Below are 16,191 nucleotides of genomic sequence, written 5' to 3' on the forward strand. Positions count from 1 at the left end.
GATGTCAAAATTATTTTTTGCATTCAGTTCCTTTGTAACCACATCATAATATCCTATCAAATCTGTAAGACAAGACTTTCCCTTAACAAACCCATGCTGTGTCTGAATTATTGCTGCAGTATTGTCCAGATGATCCTGCAATGCATCGTTAATCAGTAACTCCATTATTTTACCCAGAACAGAAGTTAAACTAACTGGTCTGTAATTACTCGTGTCACCCTTCGATCCCCCTTTGTGAATTGGGGATACATTTGCACATCTCCCGTCCATGGGGATCTTGCCTGAGTCCAAGGATGCTCTCATAATTATGGCCAAGGGTTACTTAGTTGCTTTGCCACCTCCTTTAATATAACTGGATAGATCCCATCCACCCCAGGTGCCTTTCTTAGGTTTAACTTCGACAATTTCTCTTCCACTTTGCTCTCAGTAATTACAAAATCATTAAGCACCCTGCTACAATTTGATAACCTTCTGCCATTTTCAAACCTTAATAACTCCTCATGTGTGAATGTAGATGCAAAATACTCATTCAGTTTGTTTGCTATCTGAGCAGGATCATCAACAGTGGAACCATCTATATCAAGTGGACCAATCAGATTCATCCACTTCCTTTTAGAGTTTATATAAGTAAAGAAATTGCTGTTTTTCTTAGCATCTTTTGCCAAAGATTTCTCGTAATCTGCCTTTGCCTGCCTAACCTGCTTTGTGACCTGATTACAGACTAGCTTATATCTGCCATAGGCTTCTGAGTTGCTTGATAATTTATATGCATCCCATGCATTTTTATTCTCTGTCATGAGTCTCATTAGTTCATTTGATAACTATTTAGGCCTAAACCTTGAACAATATTTCTTAATAGGTATGAAACTTTTAGTAGCATCCACGATTAATTCCTTGAATGCTTCCCACTTAGAATTTACTGTTGGTAACATCGTCAGTTGATCCCACTGTACTGATTTGAAAAACTGTCTGAGACCACTGTTATTGGTAAGATGACTGAAACGTCACCTTAAATGTATAGTGGTTTGGGTGATTAGTTTAATAAACTATATTATTAATTTCACATGGTATATGAGTCACATTGCTATCAAATATAGTAATTAATCTTAATGGAAAACAATGTAACATCCTTCCCTAACTATATTTTAGTTATAAAGTCAAGGGGGTTGCAACTGCACACAATTTCTAAAGGAATCCATAACCCTTAACTTTTATTTTATTCTGCCCTTAATGCTAACTGGATGGTTCACATTATAATTTGGAACCAGATAGTATCTTTCTGTGGATTTTCTATAAACACTCATATAGAAGGGAAAGTGTTTTTTTTTTTTTTTTTTAAATCTGATGTTCTGATCTAAGAAACTCAGGAAAAAATGAAAATTTAAGAAAATCATATTATCACTCTCTTTCTCTCTTATAATATTCCCATTTAGAAGAATCTTGTAATACAACAGCTAAGAAGTAGGACATAAATGTTTTCTTCAAAGGAAATATGAAATTGAAACAAATCCTCAGATATTCCTCCTCCCCTGGAAATCAGAGCCCATCATTATGTTGTAGGATGCAAATGCAACATCCTCCATATAGCACAAAAATAATTCAAATTACACGCCAGAATAGATAAATATATTAACAACACCAGGCATAATAATCTCAAAGAGAATAAATGCCATCTTTTATTCAATTTCTGAGGGCAGCGGGCTTCGATATCTTAATAATCCAGTGATCAATGTAACAGAAAATCTCAGGAGGGGAGAATTCCTGAAATCATTTTACATTCAGTCCACTACTGGATTTAAATTAAACAGAATTCACAGGTCTCCCATTCTTCTCCTTCCCCTACTCAGTCTCCTCATTCTCCTTCCACTTCTGTTTCTCTCATCAGTCTCCTCTCTAACAAGACCAGAATTCATCACACATCCATAGCTATTTGACCATTGCAAACAACCAACTACTAACCTTCTGACTTACTGTTTTTTTTCCCCCCTTCAAACATGAAGAATGACAAGACAACTGTAAAACCACTGGCCACCAGTATCACGGTCAAAGGCTTGAGGAAGTCAGTGTGAATCTTGACATGCAGGTCGCACCTCAACCAATGAAATCCCCCCCCCCACCAACACTAAATTACCAAAGCAGTCTTAGTAATTGTGATAGACTGTAAAACTGCTGATTTTGCTTTGTGGATTTTATTTCTGGATTAGCTGGTGAAATCAGGTAAGTTTAAATTAACTCTATCTTTTAGCATGTCAGTGAAGGTCTGTAGGAATAGGCTAAAATGTTTTATGTGTTTAGCACATTTAAAGCTAAATTTAAACCTTTATTTCTTTCATTACATTCAGTGCTGTGTTTTATTATTATTATTCCATGCATGCCTTTCAACTCTCAAATTCATAAATTAATATAATTATTTATGATATATATACAGTTAATTTTTACCTCAGCAACCTGAATTGGAGTGCTGTGACAATTATCCAGTCGTATTCCACAAAACACTTCAGCCACCTGCTGAACATATTTGGCCATGTAATCCCAAAGAAATGGGCAATCTTCGTGTGCCTCTCCATACCTAAGCTTAACACTATCTCCCCAAGCTATGAGTTCTCGTCTGATATAAACATTGGATCCAGGTTCTGCAAAATTACGTAATGGATCATCTCCCATTACCCACCCATTATGAGCCATAAGATAGCATGCATCAGGTCCAAATATGATCTCTTCTTCTCCTTTTAAGGGAACACTGGGACCATAGTGAGTGAAATATCTGAAAAGATAGTCAGATTTATAGTATTCCAAAACTCCAATTGTGAAGGTAAAAGTAAAAAGACTGACTATCTCTGACTATTAAGACTTCTAAATGATCAAATATCAACAAACAGAATTATAAAAAAAAAGTTATGCAATGTAAAGTTCTATCAGTTTGTAATTATTTAGTATAGTACATATTCATTTATTTATTAGTCTTTCATAGCTATACATTAGATATATCAAACATAGCTATACATTGGATATAACAATGAAAGAGCACTATAGGACCACATTTTTTTGGGGCTATTGTCAATATTTTAGTAGATAACAGATTTTTCAAAAAAAAAAAAAAAAAAAACACCATGATTTTTCATTTTTTTTTTATCTCCCAGCATTTATGAAACAATAGGGTTTTTTTTTTTTTTTTTTTGTTAGTTGTTGGTGCGTTGGCTTCTGTGGCCATAATGCACCTCCCAAAGTTTTTGCATTTTATACTCTGATCCAAGCCCGAGGCAGGATTCAAACCCGTGACCTTTGGGTTGCCAGGTAGTCACTTTTAAAGCTAAATTTAATCCTTTATTTCTTTCATTACATTCAGTGCTGTGATCCGGCTAGCCCAGTCAGCCAATGGTTTGTATGAAGTTGAAAGCCTGCATACTTAATGTATTACACTTTCTTTTTTTTGGCATGAAATTAAAAAAAATATTTAAAAAATTTCATTAAATTAAACAAAAAATATCTTGTACATTATCAGCATGATAAATGTAGCATCAATATAATAATAATAACACAGTCATTATCAAAATTTATTGAGGCCATGTGCAGAACTCCCACACAAAAAAAGGACACCATTACTATATCAGTGAGGAAAGCAGAAAAATTTTTAAATTGAAAAAAAAAAAAAAAAATCTATGAAATAAACAAATGTGACCTGCACTAGAAAAGATTTCTATGAAGTAAACAACTTGCACTACAAATGATTCCTAGAATTTAGTCAAAGACTCGTCCCTTTCCAAAAACTGACAAGCAAGAAGAATGATTACATGAGCTATATTTTGAGACTTCAAAAAAAAAAAAAAAAAAAGTGATACAAGTGGGAAAACATTAAATGGGAGAGCTACAGATGTTGAAGAATGTATGCATTTTTTAGGCAAGTTTGCAAATTTCTCTTTTTCTATGGCACTATACAAGATTAATCAGCAACAGAAGAAAAGTGTTAAAGCAGAAATATTATAATGAGAGTTTACTGTACATTACCTTTCATATTGTAAATCCAAAAACAAATTTTTTTTTTGGATTTACAAGATGACTGTGTTCTACAACACCATGTTAGGGGCAACAAGACTAAACAATACTCTTGATTTCATTATTATCTTCTCTTCTCTTGATCCTCCGTCTTGGGAAGTTAAAAAGTTTTATTAGTATTACTTTATTTTCCACCTCCCTTAAAAACTAATATTCACATTCAGAATTTAGAAAAACTCACTGGAATCTATCTTCCAGCTAATTCAATCTGCTGACATAGCAATGGTTTTGGGTGATTTTACTGTCAACTGGCCAATTTAGGATCTTCTTCTCCATCACTACAGACTAGGGCTCTCTTTAATATACTTCACTGCTATGATCTTGAACAAATTTGCAATTTTCCAACCAGAGAAAATGCCTACCTTGACCTAATATTCTCCTCTACTCATATATAGAGGTTCACAAAAGACAATCTTATATTCCACTTAGATCAGTTGCCAATTACTTTTGACATCACTGTGACTTCTCATAACTTCAAATGCAGCTCCCGTTATCCACGATTCAATTTCCAAATGGCCGACTGGCCTCTGCTCAATCTAACTCCCAGCAATATGGACAAGCAGCTCTATGATGCCATTGATGACATCGATGTGCTCACCAATAACCTGATCAGTTATATTCATTAATTTTCATTTTTTTTTTTTTTTTTTTTTCATTTTAGTATTAGCCATTTGGTGTAAGGAAGCCTAAGGCTTATGCTGCACCAGCCAAAATAAAAAAAAAAAAAAATTAAAGTAAAATAGTATATAAAATAAACAATAAAATAAAAGGAAATAGATAACCTATGTATTTCCTTGTTCCTATAGGTAACTATCCAGCTGACCTTTCAATTTCCCCAAACTGTCAGCCTCAACCACCAACGTAGGTAACTTATTCCAGCAATTTATAACTCACTGGCTAAAATAAAACTTCCTGCAATCCAGTCTAAACTATTCCCCTTGTAACTTGAATTTATAGCCCCTAGTTCTAGAATCATTTATAATACTGGGCCACAAATGAATCGTTTTTGAGATAATGCACATTTTCTCAAAAATGGTCCATTTGTGGCCCAGTGCTCACCAGGACTTTTTTGCTTATTTTAGTTTGTACTTTTCACTTTTAAATTATTGACCATCATGTTTGAAACACCCTGTATAAGGCAATTGTTAGACCACACTTGGAATACTGTGTTCACGTATGGAGACCGCACCTAAAAAAAGAAAAGAAAAAAAAGACATCAAGCTTCTTGAAAGGATCCAAAGACCGATAACTTGTCTGGTGAAATCAGCAAAAGAATGTCCAGAGGAGGAAAGACTTCAAATATGTGGGTTGCACAGCTAGGAAACTTGGCATCTTAGAGTAGATTTTGTTGAGGTGTTTAAGGTTCTGAGCAGCAAAAGTAAAATGAATGTGGATGAAATTTTCACGGTTATAAATGAATCCAAGAACTAGGGGCTATAAATTTAAGTTACAAGGGGAATAGTTTAGACTGGATTGCAGGAAGTTTTATTTCCAACTTTGTTCCTCAATCCCATTTCGTGGCATGCTCTACCTACCTCCACTGGTATAACAGCAAATTAATACATAAAATTAAATCCAAAGAATTCTATAGAAACAAGTATAAGCAATCAGGTGACAGTAGATACTATGAAATATTTAGCCAACTCTGGAAAGAAGTGAAAAAGCTCATATTAAAATCTTACAATATGTATACAGAGTCAGTTCAGGATAGTCTACTTCAGCATTTCCCAATGCTTTTGTCCCATTGTCCCAGTGATTTTTTGATTTGGTAGTTGTTGGCGCATCGGCTTCTATGGCCATATTGCACCTCCCAAGGTTTTTGCAGTACTTTGATCCAAGCCCGAGGCGGGAATCGAACCCGCGACCTTGGGTTGCCGGGCAGGTACTTTACCCACTCGGCTAGCCCGGTCGGCCCCATTGTCCCAGTCATGGAACACTTATGATATACAAGTTTATAGGGAGCCAAAGAGCTGTTTGCTAATATTTTATTAAATATACGACACACTGTGCATGTAGGTGGTAGATGACTTTCATCAACCGGTGAAATACCACCACTTTGCTTATTGGAGGCTTGAAGTGGTGAAACCCATGTTTAGTCTCTAGAGCAAAGTTTCCGGCATCCCCCTCCCCTCATACTTCTTCTTCAACCCATGCATGGTACTAAGTACTATAGGTTTTGATACCTTTCGTGTTTGGGGTTTTTCATAAAAAAAAAAAAAAAAAGGAGCATCTTTATTTCCGACACATTTAAAGCTGAAATTCAAATAACTGTCATTATACTTTTGTTTTGGTCTTTTATTAGTTGGTTCTTGCTTTTTCACTTTGGATTTTTACGGAAAAAAAGGCTGCGATTGTTCATCCTCACTTTAAAGTGTGACAATATTGTGTTCATTTTTTGACCACAGTTGCACTACTAGAAGTACTTTTTTCTCATTTTAAAGTTCCTTTTTTCAACCACAAATCCTAGTCATATATTTTAATAATAATATTTCGAAATACTAATAATTATCAAAAAAAATAATTATTCAAGGAAGTGAGTTTAGTTATGATATCAGTTCGCTTCCTCCTCTCCTTCTACCCATGCACTCCAGGCTAATTTGCATTTGAATGGCAGATTAGATCACTACATTGCTACTTTTTCTTGATGTCATTACTTATACATTTCTATGCAAAAGCTTACCAAAATAAAATTTTCCGCAGTCTATTTGATTATTAGTCTATGCCAGTATAATAATAACTGAAAAAAAAATGTTATATAATGATACAAAAGTGGTCTACACTACAAATTTGCAAAATTTATTATTATTATTTTTTTATTATTAATTACGATTTTTCACGGAACACTTGTTCACATCTCACAGAACACTAGTTTTTCGTGGAACACAGTTTGGGAAATGCTGGTCTACTTATTTACAGGAGATATTAAACCATTCTGGAATTTCATGAACCACAAATATAACCAGTAGAAAGGTACAACTCCATAACGCAGATGGAATTCTTTTATTGGATGAATTCAGTATTGCTCAATAGTTTGCCAAACATTTTTCCCGAATCCAAACAAATGATATTGAGGCAGGTCTCAATGTATCATTTGTATCCAAACAAATGATACATCGAGACCTGCCTCATTTCCTTTAAACCTTCATCTGTGATAAAGAGATTGATGAGGATATCATCTTTAACAGGCATAAAGTTAGCATTAAAAAGCATGAAAAATTACTATACTAGCAGTCCAGATGACATTCCTGGCTTATTTTGGAAAATGACTGTCATTACCTTAAAACCTTTCATACTTTAGATCTTCAACTTGTCTCTTAGGTTGGGGAAGTATCCTAAGTACTTTAAGCAGGTCAATATAGTTCCAATTTTCAAAAAAGGTGATAAAAATGATGTAACTGAATACAGACTCATATCCTTGCAAAACAGCCTGGCTAAACTCTTCGACACAGCAGTACACAAATATCTCTTTGAATTCTTCAGGCCCCTTTATGTGATCAGAACCAACATGGTTTCTGCAGTGGCAAGTCAGTAGTCACAAATTTGCTTCCTTTCTGGGAATACATCTCTGAAGTTCATGATAACCACCTTCAAGTTGATGTAGTCTACACAGATATATCTAAGGCAGCATTTCCCAAACTGGGGTCCGCAGTCTGTAGAAAAGTTCCAGCTCAATAAGTTTGCGGAAGGTTGCTCAGGTGTCTGTGACCATGCAGATTGCAGTGCACCCCGGAGTTCCTGTAGGTTCCTTGGTGGAGGATCCATCTGTCTGATGTGTAGATCAAGATTTTCATAGATTTTCAAATGGGTTAAGATCCAGGGAATTCGGAGGCCAATGTAGTAGCTTGAAATCTTCATCGTGCTCCTCAAACCACTCACAGACAATTCTGGCGAAATGGCATGACGCATTGTCTTGCTGACAGATACCATCATCCCCAGGGAACACGGTCAACATGTACGGGTGTATCTGATCGGCAACGATCGATAGGTAACCATTTTGGTTCAGGGTGCCCTCCAGAGGTATCAGCGGACCCATACCATGAAAACATTCCCCAGACCATAACGTCACCCCCACTGCCTGCCTTCTGCCAACAATCGAGTCCAGGTATCTGTTCTCGGAGGTTTCACGCCTAATACTCTGCTGCCCATCCATTCGGTGGAGCAGAAACCGTGACTCATCGGAGAAGGCCACCCATTGCCACTCAGCTGGGGTCCAGTGTCGGTATTGCTGTGCAAGCTGACAGTGTTGTTTGCGATGAATGGCTGTCAGCATGGGTGCTGTCACCAAGCGTCTGCTCTGTAGCCCAATGCACAACAGGGTTCGCTGCACTGTCGTGTTGGAGACCTTTCTGGTGGCCCCATGGTTCATTTGGACGGCCAGTTGAGCAACAGTAGCACGCTGATCGACATTCACCTCTGGGATCAATGGCACATGGGGCTCCACAACTGGCATATCGGGTCTTCAAAAACTGTCCCATTTGTCCAGTCTTGATACACTTTCACCACTGCAGCATGTGAGCATTTCACACAAAGTCCACTTTTTCAGAAATGCTGGCCCAATAGCCAATGATCATGCCCTTTTTAGGTCTGATAGCTCACGTGCTTTGCCCATGACAGAGGCTGTTACTGTGTTCCCGGATGCCAAACATCAAGCCTTATATGCTTGCACTGTGTGAACTTGACACGTGCCCTCTATAATTCGCTAGGTGTGTGTGTTGTCATTGGGTTACTGCTACCCACATGCAGTACACAAGAGATGAAAATTGAGATGAAATTTAACATTTAACACATGAGATGAAATTTAACATTGACAAATGCAAAATACTGCATATGGGTTACTGCTACCCATATGCAGTACTTTGCATTTGTCAATGTTAAATTTCAGTTGCCATCTCTCAGTCCATCTGCCCAACTTTTCCAGATTCTGTTGCAGCATCATACTTAGTTTGTTACTGCCATTAACAAACCTGCCAAGCTTTGCATCATTTATAATGTAACTTATACATCGTTTATAATGTATGTGACAATGGGCAGCATCAATTGATTATCATGTTCTGTCTTCTCCCAATCAATCATCCTATTATCCACAGCAGTAACTTTCCATTAATACCATAATGCTCCAATTTGTACAGTAGTCTTCCATGTCCAACAATATCCCTGAAATCCCTGTATATGACATCAAAATTGTTTCTTGCATCCAGTTCCTTTGTGACTACATCATTGTATCCAATCAAAGTGATAAGACAAGATTTCCCCTTAATAAAACCATGCTGTGTCTGAACTGTAACTGAAGTTTTGTCTAGATGATCCTGCATTGCTTCTTTAGCCAGTAACTCCATTACTTTCCCTGGAACAAAAGTTAAACTAAGTGACATAAGCAATTACAGGTCTGTAATTACTTGTGTCACCCTTTGTGAAGTGGAGATAGAGTTGCACTTCTCCAGTCCATAGGGACCTCCCCCTGAATCCAACGATGCTCTCATAATTGTGGCTAAGGGTTTGCATACTTCCTTTGCTGCCTCCCTTAATATAACTGGATAGACCCCATCCACTCCAGGTGCCTTTCTTACGTTTGACTTCAACAATTTCTTCTCCACTTTCCTCTCAGTTATTGCAGTCATTTAGACTGCAATAACTCTAAATAACTTTCCCTATTAGAGTTTGATAAATGTCTGTTCTCTACAGAATTCTTCATATGTGAATGTAAATGCAAAATACTCATTCAGTTTGTAAGCAAAATGAGCAGGATAATCAACAGTCAAACGATTGATATTAAGTGGACCAATCTGATTCATCCCCTTCCTTCTAGAGTTTACATAAGTAAAGAAGTCTTTGCTGTTTTTCTTTGCCAAAGATTTCTCGTAATCTGCCTTCACCTGCCTAACCTCCTTTGTGACTTGATTACAAACTAGCCTATATCTACCATAGGATTCTGTGTCGCCTGATAATTTATATGCATTCCATGCACTTTTCTTCTCTGCCACGAGTTTCATTAGTTCAACTGACATCCATTTAGGCGTAAACCTTGAACAGTATTTTTCAGTTAGTATGAAAAGCCTAGTAGCTTCCAATATTAATTTTTTGAATGCTTCCCATTTAAAATTTTCTGTTGGTAACATAATCAGTTAGTTCCACAGTATAAACTTTAAAAACTGTCTAAGACCACCATAATCATTCACAAAAGCAAAAACTCTTCCCTTTACCCCTGATGTTAAGTAAATCCCACATCAGTACACTGTGATCACTGCCATCTAGTGGTTCTTTTATTCTGCAGATCCATAAAGTATGCATAATCACTGCTGATAATCAACTCAAGAGTATTACTCTCTCTGTTTGCTTCTCGAAAATGCTGCTGTTGAAAACAGTCAACTAGTAAATCTACAAAAGTCTTACTAACGTGCGAGTGGCCTACCACAAGTTCCAGTTAATATCTGGAAAGTTAAAATCCCATTATAAGACAATTTGATTTATTGGCCCACTCTAGTACTCTGTACAGTTGTTTACTGTACTTATCAGAGTCATTAGGCCTGTAACACAATCCTACTATGACTTTTCTCAGTGCTTATGTCACACCAAACTGACTCAACATTGGGCTTTTTTTTTTTTGTTTTAGTTAGTTGTTGGCACATCAGCTTCTGTGGCCATAATGCACCTCCCAAGGTTTTTGCAGTACTCTGATCCAAGCCCTGCTGCTCCTTCCCACCTGGCTACAAAGGCGCCTTTTGTATTTGGGTTTTCTGAGAAGCTTTAACTAAATAAAGGAGATCAGGTTTCCTTAAATCATCACTGAACACTACACCATTTTCCTGTAGCCAATGCTGTATATCTCTTTTTTAAAGTAGCTTAATTTGGCTTTTATTATATTGTATGGAATGATAGCTGGCATTGTCCATTACTATAATAGTTGGGAAGGAATTTTTTTTTGATCCATTTGCTGAGGTTTTCAAAGTTCATATCATCATAATAGTCACAATTCTTCTGTTTCAATTTAAAAATTAGTAGGGCATCATTTACAAACTTTATCTCCACCAGCGGTGAATAATAATCAATCGCAAACCCTTTGCGTTACCATTTTCACTCTCCGGTTGCCAACAACTTCTTACTGTGTGCGAGAAATACTAATATGTTTCATTGAGATATATTATTTGTTTTCTATCAAATCTAACATTTCTTATTCTTTGTAAGTACTGTTACTGCAAGGATGCTATTTTCCTTCTAGACAGGCATTTTTTCCACTTATAACTCATCTCTTTGTTTTTCGAAGAAGTTCCTTTCTGAAGTCCAAATTTATTTTTCTTTTTTCAAAGTTGATTTCCCCCTTATTATACTATACTTAGTATACCTCAATGCATTCCAAGACATTTTGACAATTCATATTCTTTAGTGTTTCTTTTGGCTATGTGTTTGTTGGATCATCTATATGTAAGTTTGAAATTGTTCCAGTCTCGTCTATACTTTCCTATACTTTCAGTATACTTTCCCACATTTTCACATATTTTTGTATATTATATGTCTTCTATTACACTACAGTGTCAGATCTTTGAATTAGCCTCCCATCTTATTAATCGCTTAAAGAACACTTCAAGCCCTTATTTTTTATGATTCTTTTTGTTTTTTGCCAATACCTTTTATATGTAGAATTACTACTACTCTTTTGTAATCCATATTGCACATTGTGCTATTGTTTTTGTTGTTAAAATATTTTTCTATGATCTTGTTGATTAAATTACTTGGGTACCTATTATTTAATAATAATCCTTTAATAGTGTTCATTTCCTCTGCAATTTTTTTGCAGTTATCACAATTTTCAAATATCTATTCAACAACATTTTAATAATACTTGTTTTAATTTTGTGTGGGTGATTAAATGCAAAGTTTAAGTATCAGCCTGGATCCGTTGGGTTTCTAAACACCTGAGAACATAACCCATTTTTCTCTTTAGTCACTAGGACATCTAAAAAAGCTAAGCTATTATTGGTTTTATTTCAAGATTAAACTTAATGGTCTGATAAATGGTATTTAGATATTCTTTGAATTAATGGAATCCTTCCTTTCCATGTTCCCAAATTATGAAAATATCATCCACCAAACAGACCTATAGGGAAGGCCTTAAAGTGGCCTGCTGGATGATTATCCTCTCAAAGTTGCTGATGCCTGGCTTTTGTATGCATATTTTATCTTCAAACTTAAATTAACCTGGTTCTAAAGCTTCTGATAAGTGGAAATTTTCTAGGTGAAATGCAAAAATTAAATGTTTCCAAGCTAAAAAACATTTAATTCCTGCACTATGAGATCCCTATCACTGATATCGACAACTGAATTGGAAACTCTCTTACAAAGAAAAGAATGCAGGTGGGAAGTAACTCCAGCATGGTGTCAAATAGGGGTCTTCATTTTTCTGGTCAGCTTTTCCATAGTCTTTTCTTTTTCTCTTTTTTTTTTTTTCTAACCTTATCTAGATACTAGAAATATCTATCCTTGTACTGCAGGATGCTCCTCACATTTTTCTAAACAGCTAATAGAAAAAGGAGCTGACAAGGGAATGGAGGAACAAGATACAGCTAAACTTATGAGGAAATTATGCACACTTTAAATAAATAAAACCATAATTTAGCATTTAATTTAGCAGTCCTTGAGGTTGTCACACACATTCTCTCAGATATACCAGACAAGCTGTACTTGCTACCTGGGAGTCTAAAACGCTGATGGAACTGATATTTGGGTGACACTCAAGTCAAGTGGACCCAATTTCGGCAAAGTCCGAATAGTCTGTGTCAGCCAAATCCTCAGCTTGCACCTTCATGATGGTGGGACTGTTAGCAATCCTGGATATAACCTCCATGCACATGCACATGGTGGGTGACCACCCAGGTGTGAACCAACGTAAGCAGTGATCGAGGTGTGGTGCCCACACCACATGGAGGAATGCCGTCCCTCTGTGTTACCAGGCAGTACTATTGTAGGTGGTAGATGACTTTCATCAACCGGTGAAATACCACCACTTTGCTTATTGGAGGCTTGAAGTGGTGAAACCCATGTTTAGTCTCTAGAGCAAAGTTTCCGGCATCCCCCTTCCCCCCATACTTCTCCTTCAACCCATGCACGGTACTAAGTACTATAGGTTTTGATACCTTTCGTGTTTTGGGTTTTCATAAAAAAAAAAAAAAAAAAAAAAAAGATGACTCTCATCAACCGGTGCAATACCATCACTTTGCTTATTAGAGGCTTGAAGTGGTGGAATCATGTTTAGTCTCCAGAGCTAAGTTCTGGTCAACCCTTCCGCATCTCTTCCATCATATGGTATGACTGATGACTTTTGAGGTTATGATGAACATTGTGGCGAGATCCAATCTTCCTTAAATTTTGAGGGTACAGCTCTAAAACGATGTTCACTGCTAGTTAGCAGAGGACACTGGACCAAACCTATTCGATACTCTATAGGAGGCTTCTAGATCAGCTAGTGTATAATCTTGCTACCTCTACTCTGCCAGATACTGGAGGGAGTCCGAGTAGTGTGTATGCGGTGGGCATTTTCGAGGCCACGTTATGTCAAGGATCTGGGTATATTCTTACCACATGTAAGCCATATCCAAAAATTTCATTGCTTCATACAGCATGTTCCACCCACTTTTTCTTACAATTGAATACACCATGAATTGTCAAACTAATAGAGTAAGCTTATCTGCGAAAGGATTTAAACCTCCCAATCACTTCCTAATCATTTCACAAATATACTTGGTTCGAATTCTAATCTCAGCGATGTCCACTTGCAGTCTGCCAAACCCCATGTACTTTTTCTGACAGAATCTCAGTTATTGGTTGATTCAACTACTGCTGATCTCAGTTGCCCAAATTATTCGCTCTATGATTCCTTTCGCCTCAAAGGTGGTACTTGTGCATATGTCCACACCAATATTCCCTGTCAGAGACTTGGTAATTTGGAATCTCCTCTTTTCGATCTTCTCCAGCTTAAAATCACTTTACCTCATTGTGTCAAATTCATCTGTTGCCTCTACCATTCCCCCAACTACACTAATCACTTGTGTAGCTCTTTAACTTCCTTTCTTTGCAACTTGACTTTCTCCAGTCCAACTTTCCTAACAGTGAGGTAATTTTTCTTGGTGAATTTAAATGTTCACAACTCCAGCTGGCTTCTGTTTTCTAGTCACACCGACCTAGCTGGTCGAGATGCTGAGGCTTTTGCAATTACTAATGACCTTGCACAGATTGTTCATTTATCTACAAGAATACCGGACAATCCTAACCATACAGCCAACATGCTTGATCTTTTTCTTACAAACAACTCTTCTAAGTATACGGTCGAAGTGAGTGGTCTATTAGGCACCTCAGATCACAACTTGGTGATTGTCTCTTCTCCAATGGAGCCTTTATCTCATGGCTATTCCCAACCTCATATTGTTTGACATTACAAGAATGGAAAATGGGATGACCTGATAGATTTCTTTTCTTCTTTTCCTTGGTCGGATAACTGTTTCAAAACTTCTGATGTCAATGTTTTCTCAGTTCATGTCAATGAAATTATTCTTGCAGGAATGGAATCCTTTATCCCACACTCCACTTTAAAATCTCATCCTTTATCTAAACCTTGGTTTTCCAATAAATGTGCTAAGGCTGTTCAAGAGAAGAATTGTTGTTGTTGGGGTTTAAAGTGCAATGGCTACTTAGGCCATATTGCACTTATGGAAGTGATGCATACAGTCTGTGTTTGTTGATTTAGAAGGAGTTAAATACGGTTATACAATCTTATTCGTTTTAGAAAGGAGAAGAATTCTGCAAGATTTGAATTTTCACCTATGATATGGCGAAGTGATAAAGGTTCCTTTAAATTTGACAGAGAATTGAAAGACATTAGTCGAGCATTATTATATAGAGTACAGTCCAGAAGTATGTGTTTGACTGTGAGTGGTGTATGACAATGATTACACTGGGGAGGATCATTTCCTGACAAAAGAAACAGATGGGTTAAATGAGTATGACCGATTCTGGCTCTGGCTAGAATTACTTCTTCTTGTCTGTTTGCTATAGAGCTAGAAGCCCATAATTTTGGTATGGGTTTTATTTGGAATAGTTTATTATGGAATTGTGTTTGCCACTGAAGAGTCCATTGATCTTTACATATTCTTTGTATATTCATTTTATAATCTGTGACGGGTACTAGCGAATTTGTTGGGGCTGGGCTGGATGGATTTTTGGCAGCATCATCTGCAATTTCATTCCTGTCATATTCCTGTCATATCGGAATACCACGATGTGGTATTCCGGTATGGCCTGGGATCCAGCAGAAGATAACCTTTTGCTGATGCTCTCTAAGACATATCAACTGTGTTTTGATGAGCTTTAATATCGGATGAGTAGGTGGGGAATTGTTTTGCAATGCTAATACGGAACCTTGCGAGTCTGTGTATATTATGCTCTTTTGAATTGACATATGGAAGACATTTTCTAATGCAAGCATTATGGCAAATAATTCAGTTGTGTAGCTACTACACTCTGTCGGAAGAGATTGAGAAACTATTTTATCAGGGAGTACCACTGCTGCACCCGATCCACTCTCGGATTTCGATCCATCTGTATATATTTTAGCGAAGTCAGGATAATGTTGAGCATGTTCAGTGTGCAGCTGTTGGATGGTAAAGTCTGATAGACAGTGTTTACCCCACTGATGGAAATACTTGTCACAACATGGCATGATGACAGACCATGGAGGGTCAGGATCTATAGGATCTTGCAAGATTTTATCGAAGTGTATATCCCAATCTTCTGTTAGATGTTTTAGCCTAATACCAGCAGGCCGAACTGTCTGTGGTTTGTTTCTATACAGGGTCATATACAGCAGATCATGAAGTATTGACCAATTAGGATGGGTTACCTGGCTTTGGATCTTGATTGCATAGTTTAACAGCAACATCTTTCTCCTGATATTTAGAGGAGGTTCATGGGCTTCAATATATAAACTTTGCACTGGAGATGTTCTGAACGCACCTAATGCTGATCTAAGAGCTAAATGTTGAATAGGGTTGAGGCGAGACAAAACACTCTCCCTAGCAGAATCAAAAACAGGCACCCCGTAGTCCAGGCGTGATCTAATTATGGTTCTGTATAGGTGAAGCAGGGTGTAAC

General features: G+C 37.0%; 1 protein-coding gene across 1 annotated transcript in view; it reads right to left on the reverse strand.

The window, feature by feature from the left end:
- The window catches only part of LOC150087211 (glycogen debranching enzyme), a 763,093-nt gene that overhangs the window by 537,288 nt on the left and 209,614 nt on the right, over positions 1-16,191 (reverse strand). The window contains exon 9 of the mRNA XM_090371076.1: positions 2,440-2,764. Coding sequence (XP_090227202.1) covers positions 2,440-2,764 — 325 coding nt within the window. The remainder of the gene's footprint in view (positions 1-2,439; positions 2,765-16,191) is intronic.

The sequence above is a fragment of the Mastigoproctus giganteus genome, chromosome 4, assembly GCF_048544385.1.
Source record: "Mastigoproctus giganteus isolate SK-2022 chromosome 4, ASM4854438v1, whole genome shotgun sequence".
Lineage (NCBI taxonomy): Eukaryota > Metazoa > Arthropoda > Arachnida > Uropygi > Thelyphonidae > Mastigoproctus > Mastigoproctus giganteus.